The 13616-nt window shown below is 38.0% G+C and overlaps 2 protein-coding genes and 1 long non-coding RNA gene across 7 annotated transcripts; 2 read left to right on the top strand and 1 right to left on the bottom strand.

The window, feature by feature from the left end:
• Positions 1-38: 38 nt before the first annotated feature.
• On the bottom strand, positions 39-1105 carry LOC125141374. The gene is made up of 2 exons (XR_007140738.1): positions 967-1105; positions 39-486 (listed from the first exon to the last, which is right to left on the bottom strand). It is a non-coding gene; the product is annotated as an uncharacterized LOC125141374 (long non-coding RNA).
• On the top strand, positions 798-4811 carry dcun1d2a (DCN1, defective in cullin neddylation 1, domain containing 2a). 4 transcript variants are annotated; one of them, XM_027164487.2, is made up of 7 exons: positions 798-1107; positions 2017-2233; positions 2389-2557; positions 2812-2942; positions 3041-3123; positions 3277-3373; positions 3884-4811. In XM_027164487.2, exons 1-7 carry the CDS (start codon positions 1066-1068, stop codon positions 3961-3963), a joined length of 819 nt encoding a protein of 272 aa, XP_027020288.1. In that variant the 5' UTR covers positions 798-1065; the 3' UTR covers positions 3964-4811. The 4 variants fall into 4 exon arrangements, with proteins under 4 accessions (XP_027020288.1, XP_027020290.1, XP_027020291.1 ...); XM_027164489.2 differs by having other exon boundaries at positions 3793-3907; XM_027164490.2 differs by lacking the exon at positions 798-1107 and adding an exon at positions 1138-1274.
• Positions 4812-6061: 1250 nt separating this feature from the next.
• Positions 6062-13212, top strand: cdc16 (cell division cycle 16 homolog (S. cerevisiae)). 2 transcript variants are annotated; one of them, XM_027164874.2, is made up of 18 exons: positions 6062-6425; positions 6860-6914; positions 7059-7156; positions 7305-7343; positions 8073-8213; positions 8565-8724; positions 8866-8960; positions 9081-9214; positions 9898-9977; positions 10072-10121; positions 10211-10284; positions 10788-10913; positions 11013-11165; positions 11270-11333; positions 11529-11590; positions 12327-12462; positions 12572-12662; positions 12754-13212. In XM_027164874.2, the coding sequence occupies exons 1-18, from the start codon at positions 6378-6380 to the stop codon at positions 12981-12983; spliced, it is 1836 nt and encodes a 611-aa protein (XP_027020675.1). In that variant the 5' UTR covers positions 6062-6377; the 3' UTR covers positions 12984-13212. The 2 variants fall into 2 exon arrangements, with proteins under 2 accessions (XP_027020675.1, XP_027020676.1); XM_027164875.2 differs by lacking the exon at positions 6062-6425 and adding an exon at positions 6474-6567.
• The last annotated feature ends 404 nt before the right edge of the window (positions 13213-13616 follow it).

Here is a 13616-nt window from a genome sequence, read left to right as displayed (position 1 = left end):
CAAATGTATATAGTGATGCAGCACCATTGCCAACGTGATTGAGATATAAAAACAGTTTTATTTGTCAAAAGTGAAAAGAAACATCACATGTCATGATGGTATATATCACATAAAAGTGGCAACAGTGAGGTACAAAATAAGCAGCAGATATATGCAGTGCAAATTAGGAAGTTACAGACAAATAAACAAGAAGATAAGACAATAAATACACACAGTATCAGTAGGTCCACTGAATATAAACTAAACTAATAACAGCACACATTATAACAGCCACAGACACTGTAGTGTAAAACAAACGCACAGTAAACAACACTGACTGGAATGGTATGGTGTGTGATATGGGGTTAGTTTAAAATAACTTTTATTATTTAAGAAGACTTTAAGAAGAGAGGAGTCATATACAAGGTTTATATATAACTGTGTGGCCTGTAATTCCTTTTGGTTAAGAAAATAACAGGACAGTCAGTCAGTCAGTCATATCACCGTCTGTGAAACAAAGATAACAATTTGTTCAGCTAATCATCACTCAGCCACATAACCAGAGTTTACTGTATAACCTTTTACAGGGTTTACTGTATTTTTACAGGGTTTACTGTATAACCTTTTACAGGGTTTACTGTATGCCTTGCTCAAAAGTGCCAGAATAATTTCTGAGTTTTATTTTATTAAGAGTGAATAATAACAAATACAAATAAATTTACTATTTCTGTTTGGTATATTTACCAAAATAAATTGATATGGATAAAACGTGAGCTAAATACACAGAAAAACCAGCTAAGCCACGAATGGTTTAAACAGGACTAATAAATAAACACATGCAGGGCATATACACACAGACGAAGCACACGGTTCGAGTTTTCCACATTTACACGATCTACGACACTTACTCAGCTACCTTGTGATAGTCAACTTAATAATAACTGATGTAATGTTTGTTTTTCTTGCTACCGCATTAGAGGTGCTTACGCTTAAAGGAAAACTACAATTCCCAGCAGACGGGAGTTTCAATGCGCATGCGCGGTGCTCCTCCGGCGCATTCTCCCTGATGTTCACGCGCAGCCGTATATGGGGACTAACAATTTGGTCAAACAGCGGGTGTTAAAAATGGTAGGTGATTTAGAAATGGCAACAAAAAAAAAAAAAAATAACGCTCGTATTTGCCGCCGCCGTCTGCGGAAACAGAGGGTGTCCGAGGCATGTAGCTGTAGCGCCACTTCGACGAGTTTTCATCAGCCTCCTCCTGATATTAGTGCAGATATGTTGTGAGCAGGAAGGTCAGTTGTTGATCTTGGAGTCCGCTGTCGCCCTGTGCGAACCTTTCCCTTTATGGCGTGTAGTGTACACTAGCTAACTACACTCGTTTTACAGGATGTTCAGCGACAGACAGACAGACAAGCTGTTGGGTTTCTGTAGAGATGTAAAACCGATCATAGGAGCAGTTATTTTGAAGGGGAAAAGTGAGCGTTACTCCGTCAATGTGTGCGCTGTTGTTTCCGCAGTCGTCAAACAGACCACAGCTGAATAACGCCTTTAACTCTTATAACTCTCTTTTACTTTATTACTGCATGCTTACACACACAACTCCAGGTTGTGTTTTTGTCCCCCAGTCTTGTGCAGTTAAATCTATAATCTGTATAATATATAATCTGTGATATAGGGCTGCAGAATAGGGTTTGTTGTTTGTTGGTGGTGCCCCAGGAGTCTGTCAGCTCATATTACCACTGCATGCTGCTTTAGAAAGTGGCCTGTCACACTTCAGTTCATGTCTCCTGATTGGAAGCTAAACAAGTTTTTATGCTTGCCTACTGTCTTGTTTTAAGTTGATAACCCTTTTGTGTCTTATTAACACCGGTGCTCGTGTATGACTTTTGTACGTCTCCTTAATGTCCTGGGTTTCTGAGTTTCTTCATGTGGGTATTTTTGTTTCTTGCTTGTCTCTGTTTGTACACACTGTTGACTGTCCTGCTCCGTGTCTTGACGTGTGTGTCTGAGAGCTTCTCCTCTGTTCCTGTTCAGCATAAGCTGAAATCTTCGCAGAAGGACAAAGTACGACAGTTCATGTCCTTCACGCAAGCAGGGGAAAAGACAGCTGTGTACTGTCTCACTCAGAATGACTGGAAGCTCGAGGTGGCAACTGACAACTACTTCCAAAACCCGGATCTGTACTTTAAGGAATCCATGAAAACCTCAGTAGACCGAAAGAAGTTGGAGCAGCTTTACAACAGATACAAAGGCAAGTTCTTGTTTCATATCTTGTGATTAGAGGCCTATATGTTTACCTCCCGCAAGTGTGACTGCTATGTGGCAATGTTAGTGCATGATGTTGCTTAATACAGGTTCGTGTTCTATGTTTCTGTAAGCCTAAATGTACAATATTGTTCCTCTCAGATCCTCAGGATGAGAATAAGATTGGGATTGATGGAATCCAACAGTTTTGCGATGACCTCAACCTGGATCCTGCCAGCATAAGTGTTCTGGTAGTAGCATGGAAGTTCCGAGCTGCAACACAATGCGAGTTCAGCAAAAAGGAGTTCCTTGATGGCATGACTGATCTAGGGTGTGTTTCACCCCAATCAAATGGTTTGCTGACCCTGTAAACACTATAGTCAGCATAATTATTGCTTCATCTATTTAAACTGAAATTTCACTCTTAGACACCATCCGGTTCAGTTACTACATTAGTTTGTGTTATGAAAATTCACAAACTAGATAGATTGGGCTAAAATGTCATAAAGCATTTACATTTCTGATTACTGAAGATGCTTGTAGTTGGATTTGAGACAAACATGGCTTCTTTCTTGTTGCCTGTAGATGTGATAGTCCAGAGAAACTCCGAACTCTGCTTCCTCGATTGGAACAAGAACTAAAAGACAGTGGAAAGTTCAAGGACTTCTACCAGTTTACATTTAATTTTGCAAAGAATCCTGGGCAGAAAGGATTAGGTAATGTAGAGATAGTACACAGAATAAAAAATCTAACTTCTATTCATACATATGACCAAGATAAGTACAAGTTATTTTCTGTTTGATTTGGATTTTAGATTTGGAGATGGCAGTCGCTTACTGGAATTTAGTTCTGACAGGCCGTTTCAAGTTTCTTGACCTTTGGAATAAATTTTTATTGGTAAGTTTTCTTAGAGTATAGATTGTGCCAAACGTAGTGGAATTTTAGTGTTATTGCAAGCAATTCAGCTGTTTAAAATAATTATAGAATGAGCAGTTTCACGGCTGAGGAAATCTGCAGGACATATAACCAGAGTGTTTCCCCTCTAAACAGGAACACCATAAGAGATCTATTCCTAGGGATACCTGGAACTTGCTCCTGGATTTTGGCAACATGATTGCAGATGACATGTCAAACTATGATGAGGAAGGTGAGCATGGTTGTTTAGTCTTAGAGAATTCTCTCCCTTTTCAAAACAGAATAAGCATAAATTCACATTGACATTAACATTCGATGACATTAATTAATATGTGAAAATGATGAATGATGTTTGGAGTATGTTGTTTAATTTACCCATTTATACCACATAAACCATGATGTAGTTCATTCTGTGGCATCTATCTATCTATTATCTAACTGTGGCAAAATATTTACTACGGTGGCTTTTATGACTGCTTTTATTAGTAAAAAAAAATATGAGGGGAAGTTCCATTTTAAAGTGGGGTATGTTGTATTCCAAACACTGAGCAAGTAAAAGTTAGTCTAGACAACATGAGAATTATTACAGTTTCCATATTAAGGTAACTATGGTCAGATCTAATTGTGGACATGCTATGTTGTTTTTTTTAGGTTAAGTTCTGAAAGGAATTTAAAGAAAGCTGGGAGTAATGTCTTGAACATTGTGAACTTGTCACATGGTTGACTAACATCTTTATTTTAGGAGCATGGCCAGTCCTAATAGACGACTTTGTGGAATTTGCTCGGCCGATCGTGACTGGATCAAAGCGCAAAAGTGTATAGATCTCTTGATGGTGGCAGTTTGACACCATGGGCCTGTGTTGCCTCACTGACTTCAGCTTACTTTTTAAAAGACTTGTATGAAACACATACAAAAAGGAAAACATGGAGAAACACTTGAAACTGATGGGCTTGATGAAGAGAAAATGGGGTAGAAGGAACTCAAACCTTCAAGCAATACAAAGAAGAAAGAAAAAAACAAGCAGGTGAAGATGGGATACTCAAGATTTTTTTTTTTAGAGCTGTTACATGCAAAATGTCAGCTGCTGCCACTGGCAAACTAATCCTATCCTGTCCAGAGACCCTGAGGGATTCTGGAGGATCTCTGCAAATCCAGTACCTCATCCTCATTGCAGACAATTACACATTTGCATTTTACCTCCCCAGTCACATAGACAAATCATAGAAAACTAGAAGAGTATGAGCCAAAATGTGGTTCAAGAGCCCCTTTTCCAGCATGCGCTCCTCCTGCAGGACTCGACAAGATGAATAGATCAGATGAACTTTTTAAACCAGAGCCCCTTGAATAGAGCAACATGCAGCTCATGCCACCAGCACACTTGTTGCCGTTGTAAAATACTATAGCGGTATGTACAGCAAAAAATATTATAAATAAACAATATTTTATAAAGTATAAAAGAAACATTAATAATTGTGTGGAGGATAAATTATGTAAATGAACTAATTAACTCTTCAATGCATCAATATCACATCTGATTTCATTTTCAGTCGCATATTACACTAATGTCTGCTGTCTTGCAGAATCTGTTGTGACAAGAATGCCATTCAGTGTTTCTCAGTTTTGTTTACCAGATGCTAGGATTATGTTATAAAATAAATTATTGCCTCTATGTATATCTGGATTGCTTTTCTTTTAGACAATTCAGAAGGTGCTTTCTGTTTTCACAAGGGAAAGCCTTCTTACTTTATGTCCAGTATGTCATTTTAAGTAGAAAACAACAGTATGGACATTATTCCTGTTTGCAGGTTTCTTAGTATTAAAGTATAGAAGATCAAGGGTAATGTGGTGTTTTTAGGTGATCGCTGCATCAGTTACCACCTTATAACTCCACAGTCCTGAGCTTGTGTGGAGATTTTGATTTTTTCCATGCCCACTGTGGCTTCCTCTAGGGTACTCTGGCTTCTTCCCACCTCCCGAAACATGTTGAAGGTGGATTGGCTACACTAAATTAGTTATGTGTGAGTAGATGTTTTCATGGTGTCCTGACTCGCATGATGTGTACCCAGATCCACCACTGCCCTGACCATAAAGGAAAGGAATGGTTTTACCAGCACATAAATCTTTAGAAACATACTTATGTCTGACTAGACCAGTGTTCTTCGCTGAGTGAAATACTTGCCATATCTTCTAGTGTCTGAAATACAAACGGATTTATGTGACTATGTGCACTATATGACTTAAAGTATGTGGACTATCACATCCGTATGTACTCTTTTTTGCTCTGTCCAATTTTATGGTTAAAAATATTCTTCACTTTGCTTGGAAGACTTTCCACTAGATATTGGAACATGCCTGTTATTGATATTTGCTTATTCATTCACAAGCCCATTAGTGAGGCCAAGCACTGATGTCATGTGAGGAGGCTTGGCACGCAGTCAGTGTTCCAGTTCTTCCCAAAGGTGTTTACTGGAATTGAGGAGCTCAAGTTCTTTCACATCAACTTATGGAAACTCTTAGAAAAAAAAAGTCTTATACATTCTCTTTATTTTTGGCAGCAACAGTCTCCACATACATTTAGACATACAGTGTACATTTATAATAATAAAAATATTTATAAATGAAACAATAGAAGAAAAATAATAGAGCAAGAATAAAAGTAATATTTATCTCAGAAAACAAATCAGAACACAACTTCACCACTAGGTGGAACCAATTCAATTGTAGCAGTAACCTGTCAACATCACAGTGGTACTTCATGATTGGCATCAATATGATTTCCATTTATTCAGTTTATAACTTTAACTGCTGGCTCCTGACTCAGTGTACTGAATAATCACACTGAGTAAAAACAGCTGAAGGAGACAATTTCCAAATCACATAATTTCCATAATACTCAGATAGGCATAATTTGTCTAGTCTATAAGTCTAAAGGTTACCTCTAACGAAATATTTACAAAATAATGGGACGATTTTTATCAGTGAAAAACAATAGACCAGAACTTAAAAACAGTTTCTGTACTGATTCAGTATATATTTACAGATAGGAACTTGTCCTGAAGTATCGATGTTTCTGGGGAGTTTGTCGGTGTTACACCACGTTTATGCTAACCGCGGGTTTTAGTCTTATTTGAGGAGCTAATCTTGGCTAACTGCTAAGAGATTGGTTCGTTTCATTTACAACAACGTAAACAACTAGAATGTCACTTTGTTGTCCTTAAGAAGACCGTCAATAGTCATGAATCTAGACAGAATCCGGAAGCGTGTGCGGCACTACATCGACCAGGTAAAAGAAGCACAGATGCTAAAGATGTCCCTGTTTTAGCCGACTAGTTAAGCGACTAGCTAACTGACTTGTGAAGATACCGCGTTTAATAGGTGTCAGATGTTAGAAGGATGTCGTAAGTGAGCGCAACAAACAGACAAAGGTATCTGTGCACCAGGTTTATTATAAGTTAGTTTAGAAGTAAATAAACACCCCCTCTGAAAACAGCTAGCATTTATGTGGCTAGCTAGTTGCCAAAGCGATAATCCAAATCGAATAAAGTTTATTTAGCACCTCGATAACACTAGTTTATTTCTGCGTCAGTTTTATAACATTGCTGAAAACGATAACTAACATAGATTTAAAAAAAAAATGCATTGCTATTAGAAACCAGAGTCACAGAGTTAGCCAGTATTCCACTACATTAAAGTTTAAATATCTTCATTATTTTGCAGCAACAATATCAAAGTGCTCTGTTTTGGGCTGACAAAGTAGCTTCTTTATCACATGGTAAGTGTCCTGTCGACTTTTATTTGGGGTAATATTGTGTTAAGTTTCATTAACCAATCTGCTCCATGAACCTATAGCCATAGCAAATCTACAGATTAGTTCAAATTTTCTTTTCTTTCTTTTCTTTTTGTTTATGCTTAACAGAAGATCCTCAAGACATTTACTGGCTAGCACAGTGCCTTTATCTTACAGCCCAGTACCACAGAGCCTCTCATGCTCTAAGGTCTCGCAAACTTGACAAGGTAAGAGCTGTCACACACTCTTTGTGGTGTTGATTTTTGTCACAGCTTGTTAAATCCGTCTGTCAAAAAGACTAAGCCTGTTTGATGGAATTTTGCTTATTTTACCGTATAATACCGTATAAGACTTTTTCATGTTTTTGTTTTGTAGTTATACGGAGCCTGCCAGTATCTTGCTGCAAGGTGCCATGTGAGTATGACCAGACATTTAGACTGACACTTATATGGCCAAAAGTCTGTGGACACTTGAACATCACCCCAATATGTGGGCCTGTCAAGTGCTGCAACAAAGTTGGAAGCACACAGCTGTATAAGATGTACGCTATAGCTTTACAGTTTCCCTTCACTTGAACAAAGAGACCTAAGCCTGTTCCAGCATGACGATCCACCTGTCCACAGAACGAGCTCCATTAAGACATGATATGCCAAGATTGTAGTGGAAGAACTTGAGTGTTCTGCAAAAAGTCATGTCCTCAACCCTACCCAACACCATTGGGATGAGTCACTCTCTTATGTGCACAAATCTCCAGTCACCCTTCAACATCTAGTGGGAAGTCTTCCCAGAAGAGTGGAGTGTGTTTATATTCATGAAGGTGGACTGAATCTGGAATGAGATGTTCAAAAATGCACGTGGTTGAGAGATATATTCTGAATATATTTTAGCGTGCTCTGCCCTGGGCTGACCGTGTAATACCATCCTTTTATGACCTCCTCTTATGACTGTGATATCCTATCCTGATTATGGACCTGTGTCCAACAAACTTGTGGCCACTGATTGTACATATTGCACAATTTCAGTTCATTAGTGTTTACATACAAGGTAAAGCAAGTATCAGTATCTGATGGCAAGTCATTGCTCAGTGTACATTGCTCATTGTCAATCTTATATTAGTCATATTTATCTTTTTCCTCCTTACAGTATGCTGCCAAAGAATATCAGCAGGCTCTTGACATACTAGACATAGAAGAACCAGCAAGTAAAAAGTTACTTGATAAGGGACTAAAGGAGGAGAGTGGCACCAGAGAAACCACCAAAGAATGGGAAATGTCACCAGCATCTGTGAGCACTTCCTATGATTTATATTTAAATGTAATAAGATTAAAAAAGGCAGCATGTTACCAAGAACCCTCTACCCTGAATACTTTCCCATGGTAGAAACCTTACTAAATGTTTTAAAGCAGTGATGTCTGAGACAGCTTCTGTAAATGGTAAATAATGTGTTTTTGAAGCTATATACTAATATCTAATATACTAATACTATTTTTTTTTTTTTGTATTCAGTTTGGAAATGAATGTTTTTATTGCTTGCAGTACCCTGTGTCCATGGTAGACCCAGTAACTACAAAGCTAAAATAATTAATATTTAAAGAAGCTTCATTGGCTCTGACTTCCTGTGGTTTTCTCTCTCAGATCAGCAGTTCCATCTGCCTCCTACGGGGGAAGATCTATGATGCTATGGATAACAGACCTCTAGCCACATCCAGCTACAAAGAGGCCTTGAAACTAGACGTCTACTGCTTTGAAGCCTTTGACCTTTTAACATCCCATCATATGCTGACTGCTCAAGAGGGTGATGCAGACTCTCACTAATCACATTTTATATTCAAGCTTGCTGCCATCTAATAATCCTCCGGTCTTTATCTCACTCATCAAGAGAAACATTTCAGTGGTATGAAATCCTTTAGCTTTCTGTCCTGTCCTGTCTTTGCAGAAAGGGATTTTTTGGATTCTCTTCCTTTTAGCCAACAATGTACTGAGGAGGAAGAGGAGCTGCTACACTTTCTTTATGAAAATAAGTTAAAGAAGGTGAAACGATTTTTCATTTTATTACAGAGACTATTTACATACTATTTCATCAGTTTGAATCGGAAAAAAAATCCAGTTCATTAATACTGATTCCCATATTTCTCTGCTTCACTCTGGCAGTATAACAAGCCTAGTGAAATAGTGGTTCCTGACATAGTGAAAGGTCTTCAGGACAACTTGGATGTAGTCGTCTCTCTTGCAGAGCGACATTATTACAACTGTGACTTTAAGATGTGCTACACCCTCACGTCTACGTAAGTAAGCTTTATTTATGATCAGTTAGTCCTTTTCATAAGGGCTGTTTTATGGCTCATCAATATGTTATTTAAATTGCTGAAGCATATTTTGTTTGAGCTTCATTTACTCCAGGTTTTTATAAAGGGACGCTGAATAATTGTTGTTGTGCAACAAATCTCTTGTCACATAAGTCACATATCCTCAAGTTATTAAGAAATGACTATTTATCTTCTGGAAATGTCAGATACAAATCTGACATCAAGTAAACAGGAGATTTTTTTCTTCTTTGCATCCAATAAACATTATGTCTATTTTGGATAATTTGGATTCTCATGATGACCTCACCAAAAGCACTTCCCACCTGGTTACTGCAGAGATTCAGTACTTGATTTCCATCAACGTCTTAACCGCAGCTTAAATGCTGAATTGGTATCAGATATTAAAAAAAAAAATTTACCGAAAAAATTGTGCATAGTAAACCTTTTAATTGAACAGGCACAATATTAGTGTTGGGACTACTAGAGTACCTGCAGTGACTGAACATGACCAAGACAAAAATTATTATAGAATGTTTATTCATTTACTCAACCACTTCATCAATCAAAAAAGAAAACAAAAACCTACACTTGACCAAATATGCAGTTTATTTGTTTTAAAAATGAATAAATCTACACTGAGTTCTTGTGTGTTTTTAATCCAGGGTAATGGTCAAGGACCCATTTCATGCTAATTGTTTACCGGTGCACATTGGAACCCTAGTGGAGCTGAGCAAAGCAAACGGTTTGACCTTGAATTGGCTTGTTTCACCTTTCTGCATGAAAATCATTTGGTTCCTAAGTTATCTCCTAAGTATATTTTCCCTTTATCTCTGTAGAGTTATTTTATCTCTCTCATAAGCTGGTGGATTTATACCCCAATAACCCAGTGAGTGTTGTCTTTGAATGTTATTCATGCACACAGTATACTGTTGTTTTTTGTTTTCTGTTTCCTAATTTACTCTCATTGTTGTCTAGGTCTCCTGGTTTGCTGTTGGGTGTTATTATCTGATGGTTGGGCATAAAAATGAACATGCACGGCGATACCTTAGGTAAGACAGAGGGTGCCAAACTATGGGGAGTAACTTTAGCATGTTTGAGTCCTTGCCATAAATGAAGTCTTCATTAATAAAAAGATCTGTTTTGTTGAATAACACCTATAACCTGGACTGAACGTATTATGACACTTCTAAGAAAAAGGTGACAACTGCTTAAGTGATAACATTTATTAAAATACTTTATTAAACAAGTGTAACTATTTTCCAGATATTGAAAATAGAAACCAAGACACCAAACAGTCACTGAATCGCCTACTCCTGATACATTTCTGAAGAGTTTTAGATACAGGTCTGTCTTGTGTTGAATGTAGCAGCATTGATGTAACCAGATTATCAGCACTGTGAGACATGTGAGTCCCAGCATGCTGTACAGGTGCTCATGTGGAGCAAGGATGGTCACTACACTATAACTCTACTGTGTGTTCTAGCTTGTGTGAGAGTGCTGATGAGCCATTAGTCAGTGTGATGGTGTTTTTTTTGTTTTGTTTTGCTTGTAGTAAGGCCACCACCCTGGAGCGCACATATGGGCCAGCATGGATAGCATATGGTCATTCGTTTGCTGTGGAAAGTGAGCATGACCAGGCCATGGCTGCTTACTTCACAGCCGCCCAGCTAATGAAAGGGTAGGTAACTTTTGTTGCTCAGACGTGTGTTTTAAGTGTACAGAACAATTACCTTTTATTAGCAAAAATCACCATTTATACTGACTGTTCTCCTGCAAGGTGTCACTTACCCATGCTGTATATTGGTCTGGAGTACGGCCTCACCAATAACCCAAAGTTAGCTGAACGCTTTTTTAGCCAGGCTCTGAGCATCGCTCCAGAGGACCCGTTCGTCATCCACGAAATTGCTGTGGTGGCCTTCCAGAATGGAGAGTAAGTGGGTTTTGTTACAGGCGCATTAAATTCACTAAGTTGCATGTTGTTCATTTCTGTTGTATGGCTGTGACTTTGCTTATTTACCAGTTGTATTGTTTCAGCTGGAAGACAGCAGAGAAGTTGTTTATAGATGCACTGGAGAAGATAAAGGCTATTGGCAGTGAGGTATTTGCCCAGACACATTCTGTGATGACTTTTTTGGGCAGATGTTGCTCAGTGGATAAACATCTGTTTTAAAGTTTATATATATATATATATACACATTATATATATATATATATATATATATATATATATATATATATATATATATATAATGTATATTTGTCATTAAGTAAATATATTTCTTTTTCCCTCTAGGTCACTGTGGACAAATGGGAACCATTGTTAAACAATCTAGGTCATGTGTGCCGAAAGCTAAAGTAAGTTAAATGGCATGACTGTGATATCAGTATTTGGCTCTGTTCTCCCTAACCAACAGTTTTAATATCTAATCTCTCCTTTTTTTCCACTTTATTGTCTCAGTAATGCATAATTACTTTATTACTGCTAATTGAAATGTATTTATAAACCCTTCAAGTGTTGCTGATCTTATTTTGCAAAATATCTCCTCTCAGTAGCCTCCATTATCTTTAAGCACCACACACAGAGATGCTTTAACTAGGAAATTAGTCAAAAAGGGCAGGCTTCCAAAATAATCCAGAGCGCTAGTGTGTAATGAAGAGCTTTTAGAAGCAATGGACACACTGAATCGCTCTTCTGCTTTTTTATTCCTTGCTTCTGTAGTCCTCCTCCTGTCTCTCTGCATAAATAGAGTATTGTACTGCATAAACAGTCTATATTGTCCTTACAGTGCTCAATGAATTATTCATTCCCACTTGCAATTCATACTTGGAGCCCATGCTCTTCACATTTTCCCCAAGTGTTTATTTTGGTGTTTATTAAGCTGTTCTGAGGTTTTCAGCAAAATGCTAGACAGACAAAGATTGTTGTTCAGAGCACAGTAAAAGAGGAACAGAACTAAAATAGCGTTTTGTAGTTATTTGCCTGTTGTGTACAATCTATTCCATACTTTTTCTTTTTATTGCTGCTGTTTATTCATTCTTTTTTATTGATTATTTATAATTGCTAGTAGTAGTAATATATTTGTTTTTCTAGGAAGTATGAGCAAGCTTTGGAATACCACCGTCAGGCTCTAGTCCTTGTGCCCCAGCATGCATCTACCTACTCGGCTATCGGCTATGTTCACAGCCTTATGGGGGACTTTGAAAGTGCCATTGACTATTTTCATACTGTAGGTGATTCAGCTGCCCCTTTAGATGCAAATGTTCATGTCATTACAGGGTAAAAAGTTTCATATTTTCAGTGAGCATTAGTATATACTAATTATTATTCATTTGCAGGCACTTGGTCTTAAAAGGGATGACACATTTTCTGTGACAATGCTTGGCCACTGTATTGAAATGTATATTGGTGACTCTGATGCATATATAGGTAAGTTAATATGCTTTTCATTACACAAGACAAAATTTGTTGCTTCTATTGTGTACCAATGTGCTCAGAACTAACTTTGTATCTGCCACAGGAACAGAAATCAAGGACAAAGTAAAGATGATCCCAAGCACAACAGCCTTAAAGAAGATACTCAGTACTTCAGCTGAAGAGAGTGAGACTCAAGCGCAGCCTCTGGAGGAGAGCAGTGCCATGTCTATGGAGGCGCCGCCTGCAGAAGCCTTCCAGCGCTTCCTCTTAGAATGTGACTTGCATGAGAGTGACATGATACTAGAAACGTCCATGTCTGATGCTAGCACGTGATGACTGTGCTAAACCTAAGTGTTGATGGGTTCTGGAAAGAATGGCGAGTATTTTCAAATGACTGAGCTGCTCTGAGGAAGACCTCATATAAACCAACAACATCTATGGTGACTTTGTATTTTGCACCCATGTGGATTTTTATTACGAATAAATATGCTGAGCTGAATGCAAAGGGGTTTCTAAGGGATAAAAATCACTTCCTACAATAAACCCTGTCTCAATATTTTTAGACATTGTCATTTGTGTTTTTGTCTATGCTTTATTACAAAAATCATCTTGAACTAAAGCCAATTAACAGAACGATTAAATTGTGACAAAATAATTTTCTGCTGGCATTTTGTTGCCACCTCACAGCTCCGAGGTCCTGGTGTTGGGCCTAAGCTCAGGTTGCAGCCTGTTTACAGTTTTTGTGAAATAACTCCGTGTTCCTGTGGGTTTCCTAACACTGCCCAAAAACATTTGGGTAGTCAGATTGACTACAATCATTTACCTGTGTGTGTGTATATGTGCGATTATCTGGTGTCCCATCCTATGTGAATTCTCCAGTGGACAATGTCTCCCTGATCAGGATCTAGTGGTTATTGGAGTTTGATAGTTTGTTGTTTAACACAAGCATCTGCTACTTATTGGATC

Source organism: Tachysurus fulvidraco, chromosome 6 (genome assembly GCF_022655615.1).
Source record: "Tachysurus fulvidraco isolate hzauxx_2018 chromosome 6, HZAU_PFXX_2.0, whole genome shotgun sequence".
Taxonomy (NCBI): Eukaryota; Metazoa; Chordata; class Actinopteri; order Siluriformes; family Bagridae; genus Tachysurus; species Tachysurus fulvidraco.
This window is presented reverse-complemented; position numbering and strand designations above follow the sequence as displayed.

Coding starts and splice junctions, on each gene's coding strand:
- dcun1d2a (XM_027164487.2), top strand. CDS start 1,066: ATGGGGACTAACAATTTGGTCAAACAGCGGGTGTTAAAAATG. Junction 2,558..2,811: donor GATGGCATGACTGATCTAGG/GTGTGTTTCACC, acceptor TGTTGCCTGTAG/ATGTGATAGTCCAGAGAAAC. Junction 3,124..3,276: donor TTTGGAATAAATTTTTATTG/GTAAGTTTTCTT, acceptor CCCTCTAAACAG/GAACACCATAAGAGATCTAT.
- cdc16 (XM_027164874.2), top strand. CDS start 6,378: ATGAATCTAGACAGAATCCGGAAGCGTGTGCGGCACTACATCGACCAG. Junction 8,961..9,080: donor ATGAAAATAAGTTAAAGAAG/GTGAAACGATTT, acceptor TCACTCTGGCAG/TATAACAAGCCTAGTGAAAT. Junction 11,334..11,528: donor TAAAGGCTATTGGCAGTGAG/GTATTTGCCCAG, acceptor TTTTCCCTCTAG/GTCACTGTGGACAAATGGGA.